Source organism: Dendrobates tinctorius, unplaced genomic scaffold, assembly GCF_039654945.1.
Source record: "Dendrobates tinctorius isolate UK_male_01 unplaced genomic scaffold, ASM3965494v1 ptg000165l, whole genome shotgun sequence".
NCBI classification, from domain to species: domain Eukaryota; kingdom Metazoa; phylum Chordata; class Amphibia; order Anura; family Dendrobatidae; genus Dendrobates; species Dendrobates tinctorius.
Window position 1 is genome coordinate 296,878 of NW_027361832.1, and position 18,354 is coordinate 315,231.

The 18,354-nt window shown below is 43.6% G+C and overlaps 1 protein-coding gene across 1 annotated transcript in view; it reads left to right on the plus strand.

Moving 5' to 3' along the window:
- The window catches only part of CDH17 (cadherin 17), a 119,527-nt gene extending 112,907 nt beyond the window's left edge, over window positions 1-6,620 (plus strand). Inside the window, exon 18 of the mRNA XM_073550393.1 lies at window positions 6,339-6,620. Within this exon, the coding sequence (XP_073406494.1) occupies window positions 6,339-6,448 (110 nt within the window). The 3' untranslated portion in view covers window positions 6,449-6,620. The remainder of the gene's footprint in view (window positions 1-6,338) is intronic.
- The last annotated feature ends 11,734 nt before the right edge of the window (window positions 6,621-18,354 follow it).

Below are 18,354 nucleotides of genomic sequence, written 5' to 3' on the forward strand. Positions count from 1 at the left end.
GCCATGCGCTAGTATTTTCTGATACTTGCTGCTGTATGTTTGTTGATGGATGCTTGGTCTGGTGGATGACTTATTATGAAACTCCTTCCCTCGGTTATTACAAGTGTGTGAGTGATTGGGTCAGCCAGTAGCAGCTCTAGCGCCAGTGCGCTCAAGCTTCAAGCCATCTCAGCAGCAAAGCGTCCTGCATCGCGCTTGCGTTATTGCGGTTGCAGACTTCTGTGGCGTTCGCTGTTGCGACGCCGTGCACATGCTCATTTACGGTAAGTCCGTTTGGTTGTAGTGCCACTTTAACTACTCATGTGTTCGGCTACCGTACGTGTGCCGCTGTGCCCCTGTGCGTTTAACAGGCTCAGCGTTACCTTTTCTTTATTATTTTCCTGTGCAGCTCTGTGTCCCATAACAGAGACTGCCTCTTTTGCACTTGGGTGATTTAGAACCCTGTGCACACTACCGCTGTAGTGCACTGCCTCCCTTAGCAGCGGTTTTGCCATCTGCCGCACGGTGGACCCCGAGTGGCGAAGGCACTTTAATTATTTATTTTTTTTAGTGCCTTCCGCCACTCATAACAGTTGCCAACCAATTATTTAATCTGGAAGAGGACTGGCAAATTCCTGCGAGATCCAGGCCTTGTTCATTTTCAGAAAAGTAAGCCGGTCAACGTTAGCGGAGGATAGTCGCATGCGACGGTCTGTAAGTACACCACCTGCGGCACTAAAGACGGGTTCCGATAGTACACTAGCAGCAGGGCAAGCCAGCACCTCCAATGCATACTGGTTAAGCTCTGGCCATGTATCCAGCTTAGAGACCCAAAACTTGAAGGGGGAAGAGCCATGTGGGAGAACACTGAGAGGGTAAGACATGTAGTCTGTCACCATCTGACGGAAACATTGCCTCCTGCTGACTGGAGCCGTCTGTGATGGTGTAGACATTTGTGGCAGGGACACAAAACTTTGCCACATTTGGGACATACTGGTCTTGCCTTGTGCTGAGGCGCTGCTTCTGCTCTCTCTTTGTGCAGAGCTTCCTCCACTGCCTCGACGCACTGAGCTGCTTTGTAAAGCACTAGCAGCACTGCTCTTGGGTGGAATGGAGAACATGATGGAATGCACCAGTGTGTCTTGGTACTCCCGCATTTTACGCTTCCGGTTCAACGGTGTTATGAGGCTTTGTAAGTTGTCCCGGTAGCGAGGATCTAGGAGGGTGTACACCCAATAATCAGCCGTGTTGAGAATGTGGGCGATGCGGCGGTCGTTTTTCAGGCACTGCAGCATGAAATCAACCATGTGCTGCAGACTGCCAACTGGCCAAGAAATGCTGTCCCCTGCTTGAGGCATCATCTCTGCCTGCTCTGCATCACCCCACCCTCGCTGTACATACTGACTACTAGAGCATTGTGTACCTCCCTCCTCTGGACAGATGTCTTCCTCCTCCATTGACTCCTCCTCATCCTCCTCACAAAGTGTCCCCTGCCTAGGCCTTTGTGAGGAACCACGTTGTGCAGACTGTCCAGAAGCAGATAGCATTTGTGACTCCTCATCCTCCACCTCTTCCACAACCTCCTCTCTTAGTGCTTGCAGTGTTTTTTTCAAGCAGGCAGATAAGGGGGGATAGTCATGCTGACTACTGCATCATTTGCACTCTCCATCCGCGTGGAAACATCGAAGGCAAGCAAAACGTGGCAGATGTCCTTCATAGAGGCCCAGTCAGTGGTGGTGAAGTGTGAACGGCGCACAGTGCGACTTGTTTGCGCCTGATGCAGCTGGTATTCCATTACTGCTGCCTGCTGCTCACACAACCTCTCCAACTTATGTAACATTGAATTCTACCTGGTGGGTAAGTCACATATGATGCAATGTTCCGGAAGGCGGAATCGGCGCTGCAGAGCTGCAATGCGCGATCTTGCCATGCTGGAAAGCCGCAAGTGAGCGCACTCTATGCGGACCTTGTGCAGCAGTGCATCAAGATCCGGATAGTCCCTCAAAAAACTCTGCACAACCAAGTTGAGCACATGTGCCAGACATGGGATGTGAGTGAGGTTGCCTAGGCCCAGAGCTGCCACCAGATTTCGGCCATTGTCACACACTACCATGCCTGGCTGGAGATTCACTGGCACAAACCACTTCTCCTGCTTGATGGCATTCCAGAGCTCCTGCGCTGTGTGGCTTCGATTCCCGAAAGAAATTAATTTCAATACGGCCTGTTGACGTTTGGCCACGGCTGTGCTCATATCGGTCGTAACAGGTAAGCGTTCACGGGTCCATGTGGAGGTAGACTGTGACGGCTCCTGCAGCGCTGATTCAGAGGAACTGGAGTAGGAGGAGGAGTCAATGTGTACAGACTGGATTCCTGCAATCCTTGGAGTTTGCAGAACACTTTCAGCGCCACTCTCAAGATCTGTACCCGGTTCCACAACATTTACCCAATGGGCAGTGAGGGAAAGATATCGTCCCTATCCATGGTTACTGGTCCACGCATCGGTGGTCAGGTGGACCTTGCTACTGACAGCGTTTAGTAGCGCATGTTTAATTTTTACCTCCACATGCTTTTGCAGGAGAGGGACAGCTTGCCTGCTGAAATAAAAGCGGCTGGGCATGTTGTATTTCGGGACTGTCAATGCCATGAAGTTACGGAAGGTGTCAGTCAGTCTCCACCAGCCTGAATGAGAGCATTTCAAGGGACAGTAGTTTTGCAATGCCAGCATTTAGAGCCTGTGCTCGGGGGTGGTTTGCCGAGTATGGGCGCCTTTTCTCCCATGCCTGTGCTACCGATGGCTGTAGACTGGCCTGGGAGTGTGAGGATGACAGGGAACGTGGTGCTGTGGGTGGAATGACACTGTGTCTCTGTACACCAGTGCCAGAGGTTCTTCCATGGAGATCCTGTGAGGAAGCCGAACCAGCTGTGTGTGAGCTGGAGGAAGAGGCTACAACACAAGCTGAAGAGGTGATAGGTGGCGCTGTAGGTTGGCCTAGGTCTTCAGTGTGTCTTTGTAACTCCACCACGTGCTTGGTCTGCACATGTTTCCACATATTTGTGGTATTGAGGTTGTTGACACTTTTCCCTCTTTTCACTTTCTGATTACACAGCTTGCATTTGACAAAGCAAATGTCATCTGCAACTGTGTCAAAAAAGGACCAGGCACTGCAAGTCTTGGGAGCGCCCGTTTTGGGTTTTGGAAGAGGCATGCTCCTAATGGGTGCCGAAGTGGAGGCTGCAGGCAACCGAGTCTGCCCCCTCCCTCTCCCTCCTTTTTTGGCATTTCGGCAAATCTCTTCCTCAGAGCTGCTCCCACCACCTTCCTGTACCTCACGCCATGATGGGTCAAGGACCTCATCATCTACACTACCCTCTTCAAATGGCTGCTTCTCCTGGGTAGTCTCGACAGCACAGTATGCACCAGAAAGTGGCACCTGAGTCTCATCATCAGATGCGTACTGAGGTGTGCTGACCATAGGCACTGGCCCACCCGCCTCTTCAGATTCAGAGAGACAAAGCGGTTGCGCATCTCTGCATACTATCTCTTCTTCAAATTCTAGAATGCTGCTTGGCTGGCCCCCTCTTTCCAAGCCAACAGATTCAGAGAACAGAAGTAGAGATGGCTCCTGTCCAGGGCTCTCTGACTGCCTGGGCAATTTGGCAGGTGGTGAAGAGACAGATGGGTGCTCTTCAGTGCACTGGACCTGAGAGGATCTGGAACTAATTGAAGTCGATGCGTTAGCTGCCATCCATCCGACAATGGCTTCAATTTGTTCGTCCCGCAGCAGTGGGGTACGGCGAGCTCCGACAAAGCTGCGCAAAAAGGACTGTTCCCTGGTAAAACTGGGGGATGCTGAGTCACTGGTGCCCGCAGCAGGCACAGAATACTCACGTCCTCTCCTTGCAGAAACTTCATGCCCACGACCACGTGCCTTACGCCCTGCCTTCTTCATCTTGGTAGACTGATAAAGATAGGCAGAAAAGTACTAAGGGCTTAGTGTGCTTGTTTCTGAACAGCTGCTGACAGGTATAAGAAACACTAATTTTATAAAGTGTGGACTAGACTTTAATATGAGCTAATGTGGCTTACACAACTGTAAAGTGGAGTGTTTGGTGATCTTTATTAACTTTTTTTTTTCACAAAAAGACACTGGATGTGCCCAAAGATGTAAAACCGATAGTATCACAAACTTTTTGTAGCTATTACAATGCAGGAAGGTAACCTACAATGCAATAGATGAGGCTCCAAAAAATAGGCTAATACTAATCTGGCTGGGGCTGCAGGGCACAAGCCAGCAGAAAGGCTTCTCTATCTACTCCTATATAGTGTTTGCAAATTTTCCAGCTGGATACGGATGGAGCCACGCTAATAGGAGAAATCTGGAAAAATGAGCAGCACTAATGCAAAAAAGGACAATGTATGAGGCAGTGACGCACGCTGAGCGGACTACAACCGGAGGTGGCTGCAGAACACACTACAGCGTGAGCTGCACTCACACACAGAGACCTCGCAGACAACCGTGAACAGCGCTGCAAGGCAAAAGAAAGCTTCTCACACAGCGGTTGCTAAAGTAGCCTGGGTAAAGCACAATAAAGCAAGTCGCTAGCTCAAACTGTCCCTCAGAGTCAGAACAGCAGCGTCCTGTCCCTAAGTAAATTCACAGCAGAGTGAACCCAAAATGGTGGCGGCGGCGGCTTTTATAGTGCATCATGACATCATTTCAGCAGCCAATCATAGCCATGCCATTAGTTAACATGCCTAACATGCATAACAGGATGTGCCCACACTTCTTAGGATTCCTCATTGGCTGAATAAAATCAAACTGGCTCATTGCATTATGGGAACTTCAGATTCCGGTATTCGATAGTCTAAAAGTATCGGAACTCAGTATCGGAACTCCGATACCGCGAATATCGTCCGATACCCGATATTGCAGTATCGGAATGCTCAACACTAATAGTAATATATAATTGGTTGCTTCTTAATCGTAAAGCCGGGATCCAAGTCCGCTGACCATTGGATGAAGTAGAAACAAAAGAAAAAAAGGATCCATAGGCAGGATATAAATAAAAATCATTTGCTTTATTTCATTCCATTAAAAAATGTTTTCGTGGTCCAGAACAGAATCACCCATGAATCCCTTATGTGCGTTTCGCTCTTTGGTATGTAGCTTCGTCATGGGTTGACCACTCCTCCATGATGAAGCTACATACCTAAGAGGGAAATGCGCATAGAGGATTTAGGGGGTCTCTGTTCTTGGGCTGGCCTTGCCTTTGGCACTCTATTTTTGGAATGTTCCGCTTATTTCCACTCTGATTTTAAGTACATTATTGCATTTTATCTGTTATGCTCCTTACATATTGTTACTCTGGGGGACTGCTATCAGTGTCACTCATTTAAAGTCTGACCTAACCATGCATGGACACATGTGGTGGCTATTGTGCCTACATGGATATTTATATAGATTTCAGACTGTTTACTGCTTATGTACCAATTGCATATGTCAGTTCTGTCCATCATCTTTGACCATTTTTTTTATTAGCGTCTATGTGTTTTATATATATTTGTTTAATAAAGGATTTTTTTGTTAAATTTGAAGCACTTTAGTCTCCAATTGTTCTCCCTTGTATATCAGCAATTAAACACTGCCTGTAAGCTCTCCCTCCTATAATAACTCTTCCTGCACTGCTTGCAGAGGACAGTGTGCCGATCATCACGTCACCAGGTCCTATATAAGGCCCAATGACGCGATCCGGTTGACCAATCACAGTAATGCCTGTAGCCAACATGGTTACAGCATTACTGTATATGGCAGACAATTCCTGCATGTTTATTAGCATTCTAACAGCCACAAAACATGCGGGACGGGGACTCGAGCATGGCGCTCGAACACCCGCTATACTCGATCAAGTAACCAGCGTGCCCGAGCATCCCGATGCTCGATGAAGTATCGAGGAGTTGCGAGCACGATCGCTCATCACTAATGGACAACCCTTTGAAGCAAAAATCCAGGTACTGTTAGGTTGTTGCCTGAAACTGGACAAAATAAGTAATTTTACCTACTATACATAATATATAGTAAAGGAGTTGTCCAAGCTTGGGATAAAAATCCACAGTAATCCTGTGTGACTGCAGAGTGCCGAATTGCCACTCCATAGAGTGCGCATGCTGTCATGACTCATTGGCGTTCCTCTTGTGAGCGGGCTTTCACAAGACCGGATGTATGTGATTTGCGCATTTGCGGTCACATGCCAACTAGACGTGTTCGGCTTCTCTCAATAGATGTGAATTGGGAGAAGCCAGATGAACAAGAAACCCTAAGTGCAGAACTGTGTTTAACCAGTTCTCTTTTTTTTTTCAGGTATAATAATTGGAGCTGTTTTCATATCAATGAACCAAAAGAAGAAGAAGAAGAAGACGAGCAGTAGTGATGCTACCAATCCTGCAGAGACTGTAAACCTGAGCTCTTGAGAAAACTTGTTAGAATTTTTTTTAAAGATTCAAGAGTTTGAACTCCCGAAAGTTCCATTCCGAAACCTGAAGCAGCACGCTACAAGACTACAAGGCTGCTTATTACTCTGCATGTTTTTACTTATTAGAAAGTTATGTGTTTTAATAAATGGAACGTTGTTTTGGAGAATAATGAGAATATTTCAATTTTTTTTCACCATAATTACAATTTTACTTTAGTTGGAAAAGAAGTTATCTGGTCCTTTCCAATTAATGATTTGACGCTAAATCTGAAATATCAATAACAGATTGAGGTGGACTGATGGCGATTGATGGGGAGAGCAATTTATGGACTTAAACCAGTGATGGAGACAAGGGATTGGGCAAGAAGAGATGTTAAAAGCAATAGTACACACCATTAGAGGCAGATTGCGTGGCTATTAAAGGTCCCATGAATTGCTCCCTACTTCTTAATTTCAACAGAAGCAGAACCGGAGCAGTATATCAGGGGAATGAGGCTAGTTGAGTAAGGTAAAATTTATATCTACATCTATATATCTATATATATATACACTAGCTGAAGAGCCCGGCGTTGCCTGGGCATAGTAACCAACTGTGGTTAGTTATAACAAATTATAATGATTATATTGCACATAAAAACATTTCACATCATATATTCAACACTACAGATTTGCAACATAAATTAACCAAATGATTACCCAAGTATTGATAGTATTTTATTTTCTACTCATTCAAGATTTTTGGTTTTTCCTTTGGGTGCAACGATGAACAGATTTTTGGCAGTTCCAACTCTTGAACAGACCACGTAAAGCTGACCATGAGAAAAGCATGGAGATTCCAAATCGAACCCTACTACTTTCAAGGACTGTCCCTGAGCATTGTTAATGGACATTGCAAATAGCAGTTGAACTGGAAACTGGAGGCGTTTAAAATAAAAAAACAAATCAGATGGAATGAGTGGAATTCTTGGAATGAAAATGTCCTCTCCTTTGGCACATCCTGTTTCTGAGCTGTGTATCTAACCCTATCCTGTGTCATAATGTCTGCTGAGCTGTGTACCTAATCCTCTCCTGTGTGATACTTTCTGCTCAGCTGTGTATCTAATCCTATCGTGTGTTACTGACTGCTCAGCCGTGTATCTAATCCTATCCTGTGTGATACTGACTGCTGAGCAGTGTATCTAATCCTATCCTGTGTGATACTGACTGCAGAGCCGTGTATCTAATCCTATTCTGTGTGATACTGTCTGCTGGGCCGTGTATCTAATACTAATTTGTGTGATACTGTGTGCTGAGCCGTGTATCTATTCCTATCCTGTGTGATACTGACTGTTGAGCTGTGTACCTAATCCTATCCTGTGTGATACTGACTGCTGAGCCATGTGTCTAATCCTCTCCTGTGTGATGCTGACTGCTGAGCTGTGTATCTAATCCTATCCTGTGTGATACCGTCTGCTGAGCCGTGTATCTAACCCTATCCTGTGTGATACTGACTGCTGAGCCATGTACCTAATCTTATCATGTGTGTTACTGACTGCTCAGCCGTGTATCTAATCCTATCCTTTGTGATACTGACTGCTGAGCCGTGTATCTATTCCTATCCTGTGTGATACTGACTGCTGAGCTGTGTATCTAATCCTATCCTGTGTGATACTGACTGCTGAGCTGTGTATCTAATCCTTTCCTGTGTGATACTGACTGCTGAGCCATGTGTCTAATCCTCTCCTGTGTGATACTGACTGCTGAGCTGTGTATCTAACCCTATCCTGTGTGATACTGACTGCTGAGCCGTGTATCTAATCCTATCCTGTGTGATACTGGGCTCCCCCTGCAGTCTGTGTCAGAGGGTGGTCTGTGTTGGCACGGTAATAAATTGTGTTATTTCCAGCTTTACAGAAGGACGATAGCACCATAGAAATGATAAGAATAATAGGCCAAATTGTTTGGTGAATTGGAATGAGCGGGGTTAAAATCTTGCCTCACAACATAGCCTATGGCGCTCTTGGAGTCCAGACATGTGACTGTGCAAAATTTTGTGGCTGTACCTGCGACGGTGCAGATGCCAATCCCGGACATACACATATACATACATACACTCACATTGAGCTTTATATATTATATATATATATATATATATATATATATATATATATATATATATATATATATATATATATATATACACACATATACAGGGTGGGCCATTTACATTTATTTGGATACACCTGACCACCCATCTTGAAAAGTTTCCCCCCTCCCATATACTAATGTGCCACAAACAGGAAGTTGATATCACCAACCATTCCCATTCCCTTGCTGGAATGCTACTAATTGATTGGAGTTCCTCATACTTTTTATGACATAATGGATTAATAAAGAAGAAGTTTTTACAAATCTGGTGAACTTTCATCCTTTTGCTGGATCCCAATTTCCTCATATTTCTATTTGTTGGGGCATACTCCCTGCCTGGATCCGTGCAAAGTATAGGGTGAACACCAATTACTGCATCAAGAGGAACTCCCTTATGGTGAGCTGGCTATATGTTTTTCACATTGTTTGAATATATATATATACATATACAGGGTGGGCCATTTACATTTATTTGGATACACCTGACCACCCATCTTGAAAAGTTTCCCCCCTCCCATATACTAATGTGCCACAAACAGGAAGTTGATATCACCAACCATTCCCATTTTATTTAGGTGTATCCATATAAATGGACCACCCTGTGTGTGGGTGTATATATATATATATATACACTCACTGGCCACTTTATTAGGTACACCTGTCCAACTGTGTGTTAAGACTTAATTTCTAATCAGCCAATCACATGGCGGCAACTCAGTGCATTTAGGCATGTAGACATGGTCAAGACAATCTCCTGCAGTTCAAACCGAGCATCAGTATGGGGAAGAAAGGTGATTTGAGTGCCTTTGAACGTGGCATGATTGTTGGTGCCAGAAGGGCTGGTCTGAGAATTTCAGAAACTGCTGATCTACTGGGATTTTCACGCACAACCATCTCTAGGGTTTACAGAGAATGTTCCGAAAAAGAAAAAAAATCCAGTGAGCGGCAGTTCTGTGGCCGGAAATGCCATGTTGATGCCAGAGGTCAGAGGAGAATGGGCAGACTGGTTCGAGCTGATAGAAAGGCAACAGTGACTCAAATTGCCACCCGTTACAACCAAGGTAGGCAGAAGAGCATCTCTGAACGCACAGTGCGTCGAACTTTGAGGCAGATGGGCTACAGCAGCAGAAGACCACACTGGGTACCACTCCTCTCAGCTAAGAACAGGAAACTGAGGCTACAATTTGCACAAGCTCATCGAAATTGGACAGTAGAAGATTGGAAAAACGTTGCCTGGTCTGATGAGTCTCGATTTCTGCTGCGACATTCGGATGGTAGGGTCAGAATTTGGCGTAAACAACATGAAAGCATGGATCCATCCTGCCTTGTATCAACGGTTCAGGCTGGTGGTGGTGGTGTCATGGTGTGGGGAATTTTTTCTGGGCACTCTTTGGGCCCCTTGGTACCAATTGAGCATCGTTGCAACGCCACAGCCTACCTGAGTATTGTTGCTGACCATGTCCATCCCTTTATGACCACAATGTACCCAACATCTGATGGCTACTTTCAGCAGGATAATGCGCCATGTCATAAAGCTCGAATCATCTCAGATTGGTTTCTTGAACATGACAATGAGTTCACTGTACTCAAATGGCCTCCTCAGTCACCAGATCTCAATCCAATAGAGCATCTTTGGGATGTGGTGGAACGGGAGATTCGCATCAGGGATGTGCAGCCGACAAATCTGCGCCAACTGTGTGATGCCATCATGTCAATATGGTCCAAAATCTCTGAGGAATGCTTCCAGCACCTTGTTGAATCTCTGCCACGAAGAATTGAGGCAGTTCTGAAGGCAAAAGGGGGTCCAACCCCTTACTAGCATGGTGTACCTAATAAAGTGGCCAGTGAGTGTATATATATATATATATACATGGGGAAACTTTAGGGGCATCATACTTTGTGTTAGGAATTTGTGGGGACATCATACAGTGTGGAGGAACTGTGAGGTCTTGATTCTCTGTAGGGCAACTTTCAGGCCATCATATTATGCAAACTACATAATGTACGGGGGAACTTTGGGGGCATCATATGTGTGAAGGAACTATGGGAGCATCATTGTGTCTAATGGGGTCCACTGTGGGGCCTCATATTGTGTGTGGGGCAACTTTACAGGTATCATACTGTGCTATAGGCACCATACTACTTTGGGAGCACTGTGGGAATATACTACTGTGTTGGGGACACTGTGGTAATATATTTTGCTGCAAGCACTTTGGGTACATCATACATTGTGTGAGGGGTACTGTAGGGGCAAAATGTGTTTAAGATACCTTAATAAGTCACAGTATTTTGACGTAACTTGACAGTTGATCAAAAATATTACATCTTTTAGCATTTATAAGCTAGTCTGAGCCAACTATGACAATACGGGCTTGGCACGGGCGAAAAATGGGATAGACGGGGAGTGAATACATTCACCTGTCAAATTCATCATAATTTACACCTATAAAGTGGCGTAGCTTAGTCCAGAAATGTATGCCAGCTCCCGGCGAGCGCTTCATTATGATTGGTGTGTGGTGCGCTAGTTTTTAAGAATGGCCCCCAATGTGTTATCTTTCGTGTATAATGAAAAAAGTTTGTTTTAAAAAATGGAGATATTTTTAACAGCTGTTGGATGTAGGGGGACAAAAGTTAAAAAGTAAAAAAAAAACAGATTTGCTCATCTACATAGAAAAACGCACAACTTTGTTGCCACCAATGAAAATATTCCACCCTAGAAAGAAATAGGAGATGGCATTTGTGCCCTTCAGTTTTTGGTTTTTATCTTAGATCATTAGTAGGGCAGGTAAAATACCCTCATACGTACATTGTACATTCTCCGACACTACAAGGGTAAACCACATGATCTTTGTGTTGTGGAAAATCTTCCCACCAGAGCTCAGGCTCATTAGTTGGATATGAAACTTTATCTTTTCAAACACCTCTGATAGTTTTCTTTAGCTTCACGAATTATTGCTTCGAGGACGCTTGCCAAGAGACTTGCTGCCAAACTGCTAAAATGATGAGGCCCATGGAAAGTATGAAGATTGCAGTTGTGACCTTTCTCACATATTTTGAAATTCAGCTCTTCTGTTCTAAATACTTGTAAAACGACGGGGAAAATAAGCATAGAAGATTGTGCCTTGAAATTTCCATTTTTTTTTTTTTTTGTTTTCTTATAAATTGCAAATAAAAAGTTTATACACTCCTGTTAAAATACCATGCTTTTGTCATGTAAAAAAAAATCATACCAAAATGAATTCTTTCAGAACTTTCTCCACCTCTAATATCTCCTATAATCTGTACAATTCACAATTGCGAAATAAACTGAAATCTATTTGGATGGAAAACTAAAAATAAAGAACTAAAATAATATTGTTGCATAAATATGCACATCTGTAAATGTTGAAGTATGTTTTGAATTTCTGACAGCATTCAGTCTTTTTGGGAAGGAGCCTATCAGAATGGCATATATAGAATTTCCCACTCTCCCTTGCAGTAGCTTCAAATCTGTCAGATTGCAAGGGCATCTCCTGTGTACAGCGCCCTCTTCAGGTCAACCTCAGATTTTCAATAAAGCTTCCACCATGCTTCACTGTGTATATCATGATCTTTTGGTGATGCGCAGTGTTGGTTTTGCACCAAACATACCTTCTGGAATTATAGACAAAAAGTTCAACGTTGGTCTCATCAGACCATAATACATTTTGTTACATGCTTTTGACAGACTCGATGTAGATTTTGGGAAACCGTAACTGGGTTTGGATGTTTCTCTTTGTAAGAAAAAGCTTTCATCTTGTCAATCTGCCTCACAGGCCAGACATATGAGAAATATAGGAGATTGTTTTCACCTACAGTACACAACCAGTACTTGTAGAAATTTCTGCAGCTCCTTAAATGGTGCTAAAGTCCTATAAGAAGCCTTCTTCACTTATTTTGCTCTTGTTTTTTCATCAATTTTAAGACATGTCCAGCTCTAGGTAATAGAAAAAAAGAGAGAAAAGTGCACAAAGAGTAGAATGTTATGCAAGGTGGCTCCTAACAGGGGCCCACATTATTACTATTTTATATTTGAAAAAGGGCTCATTGCAAGCCAGAAACGCGTATTAACACTACGTCTCAACTATCATGAGTCTGGATTCTTAAGGCCCCGTCACACACAGCGAGATCGTTAGCGAGATCGCTGATTTTGTGACGCCACAGTGATCTCGCCAGCGCCATCGCTGTGTGTGACACACATCAGCGACCGGCCCTCCTGCCGGGTATCGCTGATCGCGCCCAAATGTCCAGGGCCATTTTTTGATCGTTGGTCTCCCGCTGGCCAGCACCCATCGCTGCGTGTGGCAGCGGGAGACCAACGATCAGCGACGTTGGGAGCTGGTTTCCAAGGTAACCAGCGGGTATCCAAGAGCGGCGCGGCTCTTAGATACCCGCTGTTTACCTTGGAAGCCAGCTTACTCGCTGGTCCAGATCGCTGGTGAGTCTGTCTATGTGACAGCTCACCAGCGATCAGCTAACTATGTCCCAGCGATCCCATCCACGTCGGATCGTTGGTGGGATCGCTGGGACATTGAAGCGTGTAACGGGGCCTTTACCCTAATGCAGTAGCGCAGTCACTCTCACGCCTTCCCTCCATTCCATTGTACATTTCTAGGTAATGTCACCGTTCAAATTTAAGCCACTTTTTGATGACCATCTTCACAGCATTCCATCGTATATGTAATTCTTTAGAAATGTTTTGTACTCTTCTCCTGATTACTTTTAATAATGAGATCCCTTTGCTGTATTGTAAGCTGTTTATGGAGCATGTCTTTTGCTGTATAATGAAAATAAGAAACTGACAGGAAAATCCAACTAGAAAATGATAATCTTGTAGTTATGATACCTTTACTAGCTAATAATGGCTAACAAAAATAAAATAAGTGATGTTCCAAAGCAAGCTTTTGAGGCTTTGTAGGTGTCTTCATCAGAGTTGAGTGCAGGTTTTGGAAATCTTCATATTGCAAAGATATGTTCCTCTTGGTGTATCAGAGGGCACTGAACTAAGTTCTGAAAATAATATTTATTAAATTTGGAGGTTGTCTGTAGCATAGCAAGGGAGGGTCTTTGAATATGTTTTTAGCCGGTCATGTTTGTGTAGGATGCGGTGATGTTTTTTGGCAATTTGTCGTCTCGCTTTAGGAGGGAACATATTATAGATTGCTTTTTCAAAAGGTCCACGGTGTCCTGTAAATAGCCGGCTGTATTTCTTATCAGTGGTTTAAGAACATTCTCTACCCATCCTGAGATTTTCTCAGTGAGTGTTCCCTCCTGTGAGATGATTGGCCTCGTATTTTGCCTGGCTTACTAATCTTGGGAATCATATAGAAAATTCCCATCCTAGGATTGTAAGTGAGGAATTCTGCCAACATCTATCTGCGTGCACCTTACTTAGGGGTCCCTGGCTGTGTCCACTAATATTCTTTACAGTAAACATCAATCTCAAGGTGGACTCTGCCGTATCACGGTGGAGCTGGGGACCTTCGCATTATTGTAGAATATGCAAGATGGTTTTATAAAAATAAACCCTTCTTTATTAAATGTTGGTACAATATACAGATAGTAGCAGATACAGGTCTTGAATATATTTTCTTCTGTCTCACAGGAATGAGGCACATATGAGGGTGGTGTACAGCAGGCTATGCTGAGGATCTCCATCTTCCTGGTAGAGGGCCACACGGTTCAATGTGTATCACTGTGACCACTATAAACTACACTACACTATGTGTGAACGAAGTAAGGGAGCTCTCTCTAGCTACCACCTTACTGACGTGCTCCAGCCTGGCTGACCCCATAATCTTTCATTGTGAGCCTCCAGGTCTGGTTCCCCAACATGCCTTGCTGAGAAGTAATTCTGCTGCCCCTGTTGCTTGTCTGTTGTAAGGGTTTCTACTTCCTTGCAATGCTGGCTGTCTTCAGCAGACACCAAGATACAGCTCTGAGACTCCAATCTCTTCTCTACTTCACTGTACCAACTATCTCTCTAGAGAAAACCAGGAACTTTTCTATCAGCCCCAACTCAACTCTTCACCAACTATGGGCTGGCCCTACAGTTAACCCTGTTCTCCCTGACTGACGGGACAATGCGGCCCACAAGGGGGTAAAACACATACAGTAAAATATGTTTCACATAAAATACCATGCAATAACAGTGTCTTCAGAGAATCTTCTCCACCTTTACTGGATTCTAATGTATGAAGTCCAAAAGGTTTATGGAATCTGTACAAAGACCTCTGAAGACCCTTTTAAGCTGACTCATATATTTTGGAGTTGGGTCATCATCCAGGTGGGTATAGTACTGTCTGTCTGGCAGCTGTCTGTGTGCTTGCTTAATGTATTGAGGAGGACTATGGTATCACCACTGTCCCCAGGCTTAATAGTTATCTCGCTGTTATTCTTTAGGCTATGAATTGCCTTTCTTCTGCACACTGATATTAGATGTTTGCTTTCTCTGTTTATCAATATTGTGGTCTGCACCAAATGTCTAAATGAGTCATTATATTAGTCCATAGTGGTTTTTGCGGCCGGGAGGAGGTGTCCAATCAGATTTTTTTCTTGACCTCTAGTCTGACTTGTGTTTGGCTGCTTAGGCTAAGTGCACACGTTGCAGAAAATTTCTGCACAAAAACCTGAATCCCTTCCCAGAAACCGCACCTATTTTTCCGCGGCGGTTTTTGTGCCTTTTTTGCGCGGTTTTGATGCGTTTTTGATGCGTTTTTTACCGCAGCGGTTTCTAAAAGCATGGGAGAAGCCTAAACCGTGGAAAAAAACTCAAAATTAATGTGCATGCTGCGGTTTTTACCGCGATGCGTTTTTTTCGCGGTAAAAAACGCATCAATGTGCACAAAAAGTGCAAAATGCATAGAAATGACTGTGCACCTTATTTTTAGCGGTTTTATAGCGGTTTTATAGTGAAAACCGCAGTAAAAACCGCTAAAAAAACGCTGTGTGTGAACACAGTCTAAGAAGCCCTAAGTTATCTTTACCATGAAAAAGAACTCCTTCAGTCTCAGTCTCCTGAAATATTGGTCCATCTCACTACATAGTTATGTTTTGTCTAGCGGTTTTGTAGGACAAAATGCGAGACCTTTGGAAAGCACACAGAGTTCTAGATTAGTGGGTTTGTGAGAGAGCAAGTTAATAACACATCTGACTGTACCTGAGGTCTTCTGGCAGCTTTGCTCCTTACTGCTGAGTTAGGGGGGACTTGATTGGTGCTTGAATGCAATCCTACTTTCAGTCGCAGTCTGTGGAGTTTCTCTTACTGGTTGCCTATTAGGTATGACTGCAGTGTTGTATAATAATGCTGCATTTTCTGTTGTACATTTCCAGTAAATGTCCATTTATTATATCGGATCTCTTGTCTTTCTGTGTATATGCTGTATTTGTGTTTCTTCAAACACCAAGCCTGATGAAGAACCCTAAGTAGTCTCAAAAGCTTGCTCTGTAACATCACTTATTTTATTTTTGTTAGCCATTAAAAGGTATCAGAACTACAAGATTATCACTTTAAATATCTGTAGTTGATGGGAGGTGCTAATGTGATAAGAGAAGAATTAGCTACAAATAAAACAGCACCACAAAGCTGTCACAATGTATGATTCTATAGATGGAGATCAATCATTTGCGCTATAGATACCTTCTTTGTATGGTGGAATAACCGGTGATTTGATATATAGAATGAATTGGGATAATCTGACCAATATGTCCCAAAATTATACAGGGCATACAAAGATCTTAAACAGTAAAAAAACATATGCAATTCCACTGAGAGTCACTAGATGAGTATTTGAGTTAATGCATATTTAAAGGTTTACAGAACAGTCAGCAGTAAGAGCGGCTAGTCAATATGTTTTACCTTTCCCTTTTGGGTAGGGATGCTGATCATAATGGATAATGGATTGAAGAGGATGGAGAGTCGTCGGTGGATAAACCCACAGGGTAAAGGCTTGCGGCAGCTGAAAATAGTATCTTCTGGAGCGCTGTCTAGCCCTTTCTCTGGCGGTGCGCGGGCGTCCGTAACCCGCGATAGAGTCCAGCAGCGTCTTCGGAGCCGTCAGGACCTGCGTGACGTATATAGTCATGTGACGCTGCAGAGTGAGAGGCGTGATGAGGACCAATTCCAACGCGTTTCGGAAATACTCGGTTTCCTTCATCAGGGGTGGTCCACATGAGGATATGGCTGCCTTTTATCCTATTGAATGTATCCATCATCAATGGTTAGGAGAATGCAAACAGTTCTACTTTGCTATTAAGTGATTTTGGCCTTAGGAAATCCAAGTTAAAGATCCACCGACTCTCTGCACGAGACATTTGCTTAATATAATCTTCTTTCCTCCAGTTCTTATGAATGATTTCTAAACCAGTAACCCCTGTCCACTATACCTTGAATTTACAGCTGCCGTAAGCCTTTACCCTGTGGGTTTATCCACCAACGACTCTACCCTGGCAGAATTTTTGCTTTCTTAGCCTTTTTTCAGAGAATATGATTGATAACACCAAAACTTTTTCTCCACTTATCGTTAGTGGTTTGGTGAAGCCATTTATTGTCAAACTACTGTGTTTTCTATTTTTAAATCATAATGACAACCCAAAACATCCAAATGACCCTGATCAAAAGTTTACATACCCCATTTCTTAATACCGTATATTGCTCCCTCTAACATCAATGACAGCTTGAAGTCTTTTGTGGTAGTTGTGGATGAGGTTCTTTATTTTCTCAGATGGTAAAGCTGCCCACTCTTCTTGGCAAAAAACCTCCAGTTCCTGCAAATTCCTGGGCTGTCTAGCATGAGCTGTGCGCTTGAGATCTCCCTAGAGTGGCTCAATGATAATGAGGTCAGAAGGCTGAGATGACCACTCCAGAACCTTCATTTTGTTCTGCTGTGGCCAATGACAGGCCGACATGGCCTTATGTTTTGAATCCTTGTCATGTTGGAATGTCCAAGTAAGTCCCATGCACAGCTTCCGGGCTGATGAGTGCAAATTTGCCTCCAGTATTTTCTGATGACGTGCTGTATTCACCTTTTCTTCAACTTTGACCAAGTTTCATGGTAGCTCACACAGCCCCAAAATATCAGCGATCCACCTCCATGCTCCATGAGGTCTTGTTGACCTCTCTCCAAATGTAACGTTTATGGTTGTGGCCAAAAAGTTAAATTTTGGTCTCATCACAACATGACAGAACTGGAGTGGGTGAATAGGAGGGTAGCCAAGGTAATTAAGGGTTCAATTGTAGGACAAAGAATGATTTTCATATTACAGGTTGTTCAGTTTGGAAATAAAAGAAATCTGAGCACTTCTGCCATACTCCATTGACATCTTTGTTACTTCGCAACTGTCCTGCCATCAACAATGAAGCAGATCAGGAAGTTGACATGATCAATCACTAGAGTTCTGAAAACATCTTTTTTTCCCCAGAAGCAGCAGCAATGTTCTCAATAGGCTGTGTCTAGCAGTGCATTTACCTGAAAGTGTCTGAGCACAGTACTAGGCACTGCCTATTACCAAAGGTGACACCATTTTTCCAATCTCAGACAAATATTTATATATAACTATGAAGGGGGTTGATAATAAAGAGTTTATTATATTACATGTCTTTTACTAAACATATTATCTGGTGGTAATTTATGCAGATAACTAAGGAAATAGACAATGATTATGTAGTAATCCCCAAAAGATACTTTAGTAAAATAAACTGTTTTTCTTCCTCTTACTGATGGAAAAAGGCAGAATTGTTTTGGAAATGATCCAGCCCTT